Source organism: Poecilia formosa, unplaced genomic scaffold, assembly GCF_000485575.1.
Source record: "Poecilia formosa unplaced genomic scaffold, Poecilia_formosa-5.1.2 Scaffold345, whole genome shotgun sequence".
Classification (NCBI taxonomy): domain Eukaryota; kingdom Metazoa; phylum Chordata; class Actinopteri; order Cyprinodontiformes; family Poeciliidae; genus Poecilia; species Poecilia formosa.
The window spans coordinates 639178-651770 of record NW_006800284.1 but is presented as its reverse complement, the minus strand read 5'-3'; the positions used below and the strand labels follow the sequence as shown (position 1 = coordinate 651770).

At 37.8% G+C, this 12593-nt stretch overlaps 1 protein-coding gene and 1 long non-coding RNA gene across 2 annotated transcripts in view; both read right to left on the bottom strand.

Annotated features, from left to right (window-relative positions):
• Window positions 1-319: 319 nt before the first annotated feature.
• LOC103153297 (5-hydroxytryptamine receptor 1B) lies at window positions 320-2346 on the bottom strand. The gene has a single exon (XM_007574166.2). It carries the CDS (start codon window positions 2032-2034, stop codon window positions 880-882), a length of 1155 nt encoding a protein of 384 aa, XP_007574228.2. The 5' UTR covers window positions 2035-2346; the 3' UTR covers window positions 320-879.
• A 9303-nt stretch (window positions 2347-11649) lies between these two features.
• LOC107833210 (uncharacterized) overlaps window positions 11650-12593 on the bottom strand; it is a 12190-nt gene continuing 11246 nt past the window's right edge. The window contains exon 3 of the long non-coding RNA XR_001658923.1: window positions 11650-11748. This is a non-coding gene — a long non-coding RNA (uncharacterized LOC107833210). The remainder of the gene's footprint in view (window positions 11749-12593) is intronic.

Here is a 12593-nt window from a genome sequence, read left to right as displayed (position 1 = left end):
TCTCAGAATTCTGACAGTTTTTCTCAGAAGTCTGACTTTAATCTTCTGAAGCCAAAAGTCAAAATTCTATTAAAAAAAATCTAAATTCCACACCAAAATTTGGAGGAAAAAGTCAAAATCTTTAGATTAAAGTCAAAATTCTGAGATTTAAGTCAAACTTCTAGAATTCTGAGAAAAATGTAAAAATTCTAAGAAAAAACATCAAATTTATGACAAAAAAGCCAAAATTTTGAGGTTAAAATCAGAACTTTGAGATCAATTTTGTCAAAATTCTGAGGAAAAAAGTTGGAATTCTGAGAAAGAAAATCAAAATCCTGACATAAAAGTCTAAATTTTTTGATGAAAGTCAAAATTTTAAATTAAACTCAGAATTCTAAGATTAAGGTCCAAATTCAACATCTAAATGCTGAGAAAACTGTCAATTCCTTTTTTAGTTCCCCTGATCCTCTTTCTTGCTATTCCCAATATTTTAATATATAATATGACCCCTTATGACCTCAAGTGACTTCCTGCTTGTAGATATTTTTACTGCATTCATGCATTTCCACACAAAAATAAACAACAAAATAAATAAATAAATTCTGTACCAGAAAGAAAACAATTGAGGTCTGAAATGGCAAAATGGTGAAATAATCAGCAAATAATCAAAATAAATAGAATTGGATTGGCCCTATGGAATTTTATTGAATTACTTGAAGCTTTTTTGAATGACGTGTTATCTCCATGAATCATCAAAATATTGAATTACTCCGAAAAATAAACGTATCCGTCATGCCATGTCAGTTTACAGGTATGAAACGAAACAGTTAGGACGAAATGACAAGAAAGGTTTTGTGTTTTATACATATATAAAACAAGCATTTAGTTTGGAGGATCAGTTCAGGACTTGCAGCATCTGAAGCGCACTAGTTTCTGGAAAGCCTTCTTGAAATCCTCGTTGGACATGGTGTAAATGATCGGGTTAATCAGAGAGTTCAGGTATCCCAGCCAGGTGAAGAAGTCGAACAGCTCGGGGTTCAAACATGTCTCACATGTGGCCACCAGCAGCGTGTAAATGAAAAACGGAAGCCAGCAGACGATGTACGCGCCGAGGATGATCCCCAGAGTCTTGGTCGCTTTTCTTTCCCTGGCCGCGGAGATGCGCTTTTTCTCCAAAAGCGCGTCGGACACCGTGACTTTCACCTGGTTCTCGCTGGTCGACGACCCGGTGTCGCTGGACGGAGTGTCGTGCCTCGCGTACTGCAGCGAAGTCGTGGACGCCACGGATCCGGGAGAGTTGGTGACCAGGTGCGCAGAGGTCAGTCTCTTCCCGACCTTTTTTGGAGACTGTTTCAGAATGCGCTTCCGGGCCTCCACGTAAATCCTCCCGTACAGCACGATGAGCAGCAGGGTGGGGATGTAAAACGCCCCGAAGGTGGAGTAGATGGTGTAAAAGATGTGGTCCGTGTTGACGCTGCAGCTGGTCAGCTCCTCCGCCTTGACCTGCCTCCAGAAGAGAGGCGGCAAGGAGATGGAGATGGCGATGACCCAGGCGGTGGCCACCATCCCGGCCGCGCGTCCCGGGGTGCGCTTCTTGGAGTACTCCACCGCATCCGTGATGGCCCAGTACCTATCCAGCGCAATTACGCACAGATGCAGGATGGACGCGGTGCAGCAGGTTATGTCGGAGGAGAGCCAGATGTCGCAGACGATCTGGCCGAGCGTCCAGCTGTGGATGACCGTGTACAGGACGCAGATGGGCATCACCAGGATGGACACCAGGAGGTCGGTGACCGCCAGCGACGCGATCAGAAAGTTCGCCGGAGTTTGCAGCTTCTTCGACTGGGAAATGGTTGCGATGACGAAGGCGTTGGAGAGCGTGGTGGCGAGCGTGATGAGCGACAGGACGGCCGCCAGAGAGATCTGATAGGCGAGGCTCTCTGCGCTCTCAGGTAGGAGAGAAATGAAGCTGTCATTGGAGGCGTTCACCGGCTGAGTCGGTTCCAAAAGCTCCATCACTTCTTCCACTTTTACTTCACCCACTGATGCGGCCATCCGGTCAGAGAAACATAGAAACTCGTCTTCATTGTTTCTTTTTTATTCGTATTCGGCTGGAAAAATGTAGAACCAGAAGTCCATACATCTTTTCCATTATTAATTAAGAAATTAATTATTATTATTATATATAGTTTTTAATCCACAAAGTCAATTTCTAACTGCGATCGCGCTGAAAGAGACAGAAAATGTTGGAGATTAAATGTCGATCCGGATGTTTTAACATCTGGGAGGAAGTCGCAGTCGATCCGCATGAAGGCCAGATGTTTTCCAGAGTTGTGGCTCCTTGGGCCCCTTGTGGCTGAATGGAGATCCGAGCTGATGACTCGTTTTATACTCTGACATCAAACAAGCGCAACTGATCACAACCTGTTTCTCTCTCTCTCTGGAGGAGAAGGATCTCCGCTGGGTCATAGCGCCCACGGTTTCCATCTGGATACAGTTCACCAGTCAAGAAAATAACATTCCTCTGACATGAGTTCTTCAGCATATTTGAATGTTCAGGAGATAGAAGAAAGGAGGAGCCAAAAATATTATATTAACATTCTAGGAATATTTCTGAGTTTGAACAGGTGATAATTTTCTATAAAATGTTTAAATTTTGGGATTAAACTCGGAAATTTTATTAGAAAAAACAAGGAGATGTCTGAGCTAGACAAGTCGAACATTTTCTAAAGAAAACTCAGAAATTTTGAGATTAATCTCAGAAATTTTATAGACAAAACAGAATTCTCTGAGTTTCAAAAGTTATAATATGTTAGAAACAAAAATTCATGTTATTTTGATTAATCTTAAAAAAGTGTAAATTTCTAGAAAGATCTTAGAAATTTCTGATCTTGAAAAGTTGACAATTTGCACCAAAAGCCTAAGAAATTTTGAGCCTTTTCTCTGAAATTTCTAGAAAAAAAAACTGGAAATTTCTGAGCTTTGAAAAGTCAAAAATATTTAGATTAACCAAAGAAATATTTAGATTAACCAAAGAAATATTCTAGAAAAAACATGGATAGAGTATTTCTGAGCAAGATATGTAGAACATTTTCCAGAAAAATCTGAAATTTTGAGATTTTCTAGAAAAAATTAATGTACAAATCTTCAAAAGTCAAAAAACTGCTAGAAAAAAAATCTCAGAATTTCTTTTTTTAATTATTATTAATCTTGAAAATCCTAGAAAGTTCCAGAAAATACTAGAAGATTTCAATGGTTGAAAAGTTGAACATTTGCACCAGAAATTTTTAGATTGATCTCAGAAATTTCTTGAAAAACCTGGAAATTTTTGAGTTTGAAAAGAACTCAGCTCAAAAAGTGCAGTGCAGCTTTTATATCTGCACAAGAAAAATGTGTCAATATTATATTTCTGCCATTTTTACTCATATAATTGATGATTCATTTGTTTGATTATTTAGCACATAAATGTGATTAGAAGCCACATCTGTGCATCGATCCAGTCTGAAAGTTTAATTCCAGTTGTTTCTTACACAATGAGATGAAAAGTGACATTATTTTATTATTTTACAAAGTCGGGGATTTACATCCACTCTTCAACAACAGTAGTGTTTACATTTCAGTTTCTGGCCTTTATTTGCTCTTTTTCTGGGTAAGACTTTGTTTTATTGCAGTGTGGAATGAAACATTCACAGCTGCTGATCTGTTGCCAGTGTTGGCACGTCGGATGTGTGAAAGGAGCCGTCATTAACGTTGGCACTGGGTCACCAGCAGAAACACACCAGGCTGTGAACCTCCTGCTCTGATCAGCGCTCACATCGAGGCGTAACCAGATTCTCTTCCACCAACACTAAAACATCCTTCTTTTAATTAATCCTTTTGTTGCTACTGAGTGACTATAGATGAATATTTCACAATTATGTATAAACAGATGCTAAATAATCAAACTACGACAAGTTTTAATGTCTTTTTGGGGTTTATGTAACAGCTTTAATGCTCATGCATGAGTTACGCGGCGGCTGATGTTCTGTGTCAAAGTTTTGCAGAGAGCAACACCAAACCTTCCTGTAAGTTCATGATTGTACTCCTCGGCTGAGCCTGAGCGTCTGGCTCATCCGATGCACGCTCACTGACACACACTGACATGCCTGCTACGTTTTGTTTTCTGCTGCAGACACGAGTCCATCACAGCAGAGGACAAAACACAATAAATACACAAAAAAACTCAAAATTACAGGAAAAACTCCCACGGCTGCAAATAACAATAGCACTGATGCTTTCATCTTTATGTTTGTTTGACTAGAAAAAAATATATTTTAGTTCCCCCTGGTGGAAGAAGGGGCAGGTTGATGGATTTTTTTTACATTATCAAGGAAACTTGGATACATGTCTATTAAATGGCAGTTCTTTTTTTTTTTTTACATCTTTTTCGATTGATTGATTGATTGATTGATTGATTGATTGATTGATTGATTGATTGATTGATTGATTGATTGATTGATTGATTGATTGGATGTTACTACTGGTGGAAATGACAAAGAAGACAACAGGAAGTAGTCAGAGGATGTTTTTAATGACTTATCGGGTGAACAATCAGATCTTACCCAATCTTGATTTTAATTACATTTCTAATTTAACAGAAACAGTAATTGCGAAATTGTGTTTTTTAAACAGTAGCAGGAATATTTACAAAGTTTTGCAGACATTTGTAATGGAAATGCAACCAATGACAATGTGATTGTGTTTCATACTCTCAAGATTTGTAGGCTATGATTCTCTGAAATGTAATTATATTTAAAATATTTATAGTTGAAGGAAATACAAGTGGCTTCTGTGGTCGTTTTCTGATTGAAAAGTTTCAGTGTGACCCACTTTGACAGCAGCAGCAGGAGCATGTGCCACTTTCAGAGGCTGTTGTGTTATCTGCCCTCATCTCCAAACACAGGGCAGAGCAGCGCGGCGCAGTAGACAGAGACCTCCAGTCTTACTCTGACCCCAAACTCCTATTTTTAGTCATTTAATAAGGGATCCAGAGAGCCTTTACATTTATAGTGTGCACTACATGAAGCTGCCGGTTCACATCATCAGTAAGAATCGTTCAAAAATGTGAGAACTTTGGCGCTAGTTTTTGTTCCAAAGCCTTTTGGGTTTCGGTGACATACTGTTTTCTGATTGGGTTAGAACAAAGGTCAAGTTTTACCTGAGGTATTTCCTAAAGAGCTAAGATATGTTGGAAGATACAAATAGTTTGTCAGATTAAAAGTACATTTGAAAATAATAACCTTTAAGCAGCTAAACGACATGACAAACTCAGAAGAAAATGCTAATGTCCTAATAGCAGAGCTAATTTTTCATCTAGCATTTCAGCTAATTTTGAAAATATTTTCATATCATTTCATTCATCAATTAAATTGGTTCTCAAAGGTTTTTATTTGAATTAATGTCATCGTTTAAGGATTAGCTCCCAGTAGCGCTTTTGCTAACTTTCAAAATGTTTAGCATACTTAGCTATTCCTAAACACGAGCGTAATAATTTACCTGGTTGTTTTTGTAAACTTTCAGTTGGATAAAATTTGATGACTTAGCTTTGGTATTGGCTGTTAGAAATTCTTCAAGTAGTTCATATTTATGCTTTTGTTTTGAAGTCACTGAAGAATGTAGTTTTTGGAAAAAACTTTATTTCAAACAAAACACATACAGGAACAAAATAACATAAAAACATAGATATTATATTTAAGGTTATCATAAAACGTGTAAATGTCAAAATTAAATTGGTTCTCAGGGGGTTTGTTTAAATTAAAGTTAGTGGTTTAGGATTAGCCTCCGCTAGCTCTTTTGCTAACTTTGAAAATATTAGTATAATTAGCTTTCCCTATTCTAAACCAATCATTTACTTGGTTGTCTTTTTAACTTTTAGTTGTCTTAAGTTTGATGTCTATGTTGAAGTTTTGGTATTGACTGGGAAATTATTTGACTTGAAGTTAGCATTTCAGGATTAGCTTCAGCTAAATACAGTGCAGGTGTAGACCTTTAGCATTAGCAGAACTAATGTTTATGATAGCACTACTAGGTTAGCGCAACTAATATTTTAGTTGGCGGTGCCCACTACTGTTAAAGATAATCAAATTGTTTATTGTCATGCTGTGTGCATTTGAGGAGGAGATAAGACTGCCACTAAAAAACTGCATTTCAAAGGTTTACATCTGAGGGAGGAGACTGACTATCAAGGACTCAAGGATGTGAAAACCAAAAGAGGAAAAGCCTGACAATAATCCAAGGGAAATAAATGCAAATGCACAAGAAACATGGGAATAAACTAAAATAAACTAAAAAAGAAAAACTAAACATAAACGAATGGGACAGTCTGGCAACACATTAGTAACAATAATGAAACGGAGAAATAAATAGAATACTGCAAAACATAGAGCAGAAAAAAATCACATGGAAATTATGAAAACACAAAGATAAAAGGAATTCAACCCCAAACACTGCAGGGTCCTGACGATTATGACAGTTTAAAAAATCCCTGTACCAACAGATGGTAAATTATATAGTTTTGAATAATCCAGACTGATGGAGGAACAGCAATCTCAGCAGATGGAAAATAACACAAAAAAACAATGTCATGTACATACTGTACCATTAACTGTGTGGGTGAGTGTCTGCAGAGAAGCCTGTCTGTGTTTTCCTTCTGCACAATGGATAAGATTATTACCTTTATGTATTAGTTTTATTCTGCTGCTGCAACTAATGGTCATTATTTTAGTAACTGATTAATCTAAGGATTATTCTGATGATTAATCTGATCAAAGAAAATGGACACATTCTACAGATTTGTTTTATTTAACTACATAAGCCTAAACAAAACATTTCCATTTTTATAAGAAAATAAACATACACAGTTTGTTTATTGCATTTTATTGTTTAAATACATTAACATACTGTTCCTCTAGTGAATTTGAAGCAGGTGGAGCTAAAGCTAGGCTACCTGAGGAGTTTGGGGTAAAATATATTTACTGACAAAGATGTTAGTTTTTATCCTAAATGGAAAATTAGTAATGACTTGTTGGTTGAAGAAAGGTGAGATAGACGCAGTGGATCTAGGTAGTAGAGAAAACGATGGTTTAATGAGGAATATTTTTTTTCCTCCACACACAAACTGTTTATGTCGGCTGTTAGCAAATTATGCTAGTCCACAAAATGGAGAGCAAAAGTTGTTAGAAAACACAAGTCAGTTGTTCAGCAATAATTTAATACTTTTTTAAAAATAGTATCATCTGTCAAGGATTTATTACCTGACTGATGTGAATATAATCACAATACTTTGATCTTTTTGAATTCTCCAACTAAAAATTAACCAAAGCATGAAAAAACTAAAACTACAACTAATAAAAACTAAAATAAAACTGAACAATATTTAAATAAAAATAACTAATAAAAACTAGCAAACACACTCTAAAACTCTAATTTAAAGCAAAATTAATTAGACAAACAAAAAGTCACAACAAATTAAAACTGAACTGCAACAAAAAACCACCTAAAAGAATTAAAAGCTCAAAAGTAAAGACATACAGACAAAATCTGGCTAATGCTGCTCAGAAGATCAAATAATCAGACTAAAATTTTCAAATGCAGACTCTATCTTGTTTGCTCAAATCAAAGTTAACAAAACCGCTAAAACCAAGTTTATTTATTGTGGTCACCTCTTTCTGCCTGCACCAATCGACAGCTGTAGAAGCTAAAGCAAATAGGGCAGAGCGAAAATCAGGACAGATCCCATGTCATTGCAAGATTTCACCCTCCCCTTCCTCCCGAAACCCTCGCTGCGGGGAACGGCTCCTTCTTATCCATGTGCTTATGAGATGAGACATGGGAGAAATGACCAAGCTGAGCAGCTAGGTCAGCCTCGTTTGGAGTCTGGGACCTGGAGGTCTACCAACAGCTGCGCACTTAAATCTGGAGTCTGCTTTAGCACAATCTGCTTCACGCCTACCATCGCAGTACCTGACAAGCATCTCAAGGCTTCAGATGGGGATTCACAAACGTGCCTGACAGTAAAAAATACATAAATAACGAGTTATATGCTAATATGGAGCCCTGCAAAAGATCCTGCCCCTTCCTCCCTGCTGGAGGGCAAAAAGCTCCCTGACAATGGTGGCTTTACCAATGTAACATGATAAATCTTAAATACACGCCTGATATTTTAAACCTGGACTAGATTATTCTCAACTAACAGCAGAATAAATCCAAGTGTGTGATTTATGAAACCTTTATTGTTTGTGACATTTTTAGCCCTCGTTTTGCATCTGCATCACATAAGAACTGAACTCTGAAATTTCATCATTTTTCATATTGTATAAAATTTTAGCCTTTTGCTTTCTCTCATAAAGATGCTGAAGGAAGTGAAAAATTAGGTGAAATTGCCCTCAATAATTCCTTAATATTGATTAAAAAGGCACTACTTCCCCTGGCAGATTGCTTCATGGGAAACATGTCTTGTTAAAGTGAAATAAGCTTCCAATGGAACTACTTTTTCTTAAATATTAATGAATTATTGATTTAAAACAAGCTCCTATATCTTGCTGAAAAATTATTTGTATGAGTCAGTTTTATCTTCTAGGATATTTCCACTAAAACAGCAGAATTACTTGGCAACGTTTTGTGTTTTTGCAGTGCTAAAGAAGCACAAATGTTTGTGGGTCCTATAACTTCTGTGACACGTTCAGTCATACAGTTACCTAAAAAAGAAGTGATAAATACTTCCTATCAGCACAGCACTGTGCTAAAACTGCCTGTTAGCATTTACATGCAGACTGTCCCTGCGTCCATGCTGCGCGGTCAGATGAGCAGAGAAGTGGAGCCAGCGGTCGTCTGCAGTGAAGTTGTGGGAGGAGCAGTGAGGGTGGAGGGGTTGGCCACGTCAGCCGGCCCCGGGAGCCACTGACGGACGCGGACAAAAACCGCCGCAGCGCCAGGCAGAAGCCTCGGCACAGAACACGGGGTGGACCCGGGCCAGGACCCAGCAGACCCGCCCACCGGCCAAGCCCACATCTCCCCTCCGCCTCACTGCGTCCACAAGGCTTCACATCATTTAATGTAACCTTCAGACCGGGCTCGGCTTTACAGAGCGAGTGGAAAGTCATAGTTTACAGTTAGACTTTTTTTATCAGCACAGATGAAACAAACAGGAAGTCACTCATACCAAAGAGAGACCAGTCAACCAGCTAACAGTCACGTTTTAGGACGGTGGGACGAAGGATCCATAGAAAACCAACACATGAAAGGCAGGACATGCCGACAAAAAAGATCCCAAACCAGGATTCAAACCCGGACATTCTTACTAAAAGACGCTGTACCTGCCTTATAGCTTTGAGTATATTCCACTAATGTTGAAAAAAAAAAAAACAATTGTAGTGTTTCCATTAAGTAAGAAACATAATTAAAATCACATGTGAATAAGTCATTTAAAATCCTCCTACAACTTCCTGTCGTCTTCTTCACGGTTTCTATGCCAGCAGCATCCTGTTGGTGATCATGTGACTTGTGATGTGAAAAAAGTGAAGCAGTTTTGTGAAATAAACCAATTTCAATACAGCCAAACCAAACCACCTCATCCTAACGTCAAAACGTCTCATTGAAAGGCTAGTTTGTTTTTCTAAAATTGCCGTATTTCCAGTAAATATTTGGTGAATGGAGACACAGCTGGTGCTACCTGTTACTGCTAAAATGATAATATACAAAAAAAGCCAACTGAAATAAAGTTTATTTTATACATTGCTTTTATTTTATTAATACAGGAATACATGTTGAAGTGAAACTCCCCTGCGAAAGCATAACTATACTGAGTATAGAGGTTAACGAAGGGCAGTAAGCGAGGTCAGGATCAGAGAAACACTGTTGCTAAATTATAAACTTCATTATATTTAGTGACTTTTCAGAATCCAGTGGTCAATTTTTATTTTAAAAAATCATGCTGGAGACAAATTTAGAAACTTTTTTTTGTGTCAATGGAGACAAAAAAAAAGTTTTAGGCAAAATGTTGCAGAACTAAAGAAATTTAACAAAAATGTCAAAATTCTGAGAAATATCAAGAACCCTAAATAACCTTAAATAACCGATGTAGACAGTTTATCAGAAAAGAATTAGATTTTGGGGTTAGTTACACTTTTACTGTCCATTGTTTTATGTTTTATTTCTCTTTAAAGGTGACCTAAATGCTTCTTAAACAGGTTAGAGTAGGTCTATGGGCTACACAAAACATGTTTATAAGAATTTTTACACAAAATCATTCTTAGATGCTGAGATTTTAATCTGCTCACTTCTGCATATTTTATTGCACAATTATATAACCGTACATCTTTGAAAAGCAGAAGTAGAGCCTCCTGCACAACCAACAAGAATGCAGCAAATTATTTCTGGATGGAAAGTCAACAACAAAACAATTTTCCAGCAGCCATTGTACAGCACATACAGCAGTAAAACCAGCTGACCAAACGTGCTGGAGCTCATCTTGGGTTGCTAGGGAACGGGCTAGGCTTTGCTGGGGTTGCTAAGTAACAGGCAGTGCTTGCTGATTTGTTACTTTACATTCCAGAAGATTTTGAAACAGCTCATTTACCAGACACCAAAAAAACATTAATTTATTGCCAAAAAACATCTGGGTGGTTTTATTTAAAGCGGTTGGTCTGTGTTTAGACACAGTAGAACTCCAAATGGAAGTACAAAAACATACAAAATGTGAATTTCACATAATAGATCCCCTTTTAAAACACATCATAATTTGCCAGCCTCGATTCTTCAGATAGTGTGGATGTTCAAGTACAATGAGAGAATAAAAAATAGGACACATGTTGACATGTTACAGAACCCATTTCTCTGCTCTGCGGCCGAGCCAGGTCTGATGGGATCTGGTGTTTTCTGCTTCGCCAATCAGCTCTCCAGCTAAAAATGTATTGAGAGAAAAGTGGGCTTCTATGTACAACTGGGGGCTTTCTGAGCACAAACCAACCAAATCGGACGATCGTATCATCAAACCCCTGCCACCATGTTGGGGATTGTGCTACTTTTTGGAGAGCTGTGTCCTATTTGTGCTTCACACTGCGGCTCTGCTCACTGGAACAGCAGCACATCCAAGAGAGGAGAGGCGGGAAATGTATACTAAATGCACCGAGTAAAGCTCTATTTTATTCCCTTGAGCTAAATACATGAGCTAAGTGTTGCTGATAACTGGAAACTTTAGTCTGACTCATTTTGACTTGACTGGAAGTCCATTTAGAAACTGAAGGTTCGTACAGGAAACTCACTTTAGGCAGTTATTAGTTTTAAATCTAAAGTGGCCACACTTTAAGTGTAACAACACAAGTACAGAGTGAATTTTAAACAACAATATACGTCACACAGGCTAACATTAGTGTCAGCCATAAAGGTCTGTTACATGGAGATGGATAGAAAATTATGTCTGAGGCTACGACACCAAAACAGGCCTTAAATCTCAATTCCGATTTAAATTTTTTTTTTTGTGGATTCAGATTGATTGATTGATTGATTGATTGATTGATTGATTGATTGATTGAGTGGTCGTTCACACTTCCAAATATATCCGGTTTACCTGATCTCCTGTGTGAACTGCAAACGACCTGAAAGTGCCCCGCATGCGCAGTAGAGAGCGTGCTCAATGTTTTGCCAGCTGCCAAAAAAAGAAGAAGTGCTCAGTGTTTGCGGAAGTAAACGTGGATGCAAACGGTGGAACATAACTTACGATTTTGAAGTTGTCTTCCAACCAGAGGCATCAAATTAACAACTTAATCCTCATCATCATCCGCCATGGATGTTGTTTTTCTTCCCGCTTGCGCAGAATAATGACGTTTGTCGCATATCAATGATGTTCGCCGTACAGCCTGAAGTCACGTTTGAAAATATCAGATATGTATGGATTTATTTATGACCACATATCCAGTGTGATCGTAGCCTTGATTAACAATGACAATAGTAATAATTATAAAGCTCATGCGGCTCAGATGAATGTATCTTTGTTAGAAAACCTCTCTCTATTTGCATGCTTGGTGATGTTGCCGTGGTGACAAAAATCCTCTTTGGTCAGACAAGTGTGATAGCACACATTTGGACTGTGGGGTGAAGCTCTGTGGATTGTGAAAAGCTGCAGGACGAGCACAAGTCATCTGAAATTTCATCATCTTGTCAACAATGTTTGATGAATGAAAACGAAGCCTGTGGACAATCCTGAGGGGACATTACACCTCTGAGTATCCAGTGGAGCACTAACTGTGGATACTGCTCGGAATCACACAGCAAAGACCCTTACAAGGGTAATCAAAACAAGGAAGTAGGAAATAAATTTAATGTAAGCATTAAATATAAATTTATATGTAAGGTGTGTTATTTGTAAAGTTACACTGTAAAAAATTAACATTAATAATTTGGGTTTGCACCATTTATTTAATCACTTACAAATATCACAATGCCAAAGTAAACATTTAGTTAGTAACCTAAATATTTAGCACCAAACTAAACATGTAGTTGGCAACGCTTATTATTTAGTCAGCAAGCTAATTAGGTAACACGTTGAGTTAGTAAAGCAGAACATTTAGTTAGCAAGT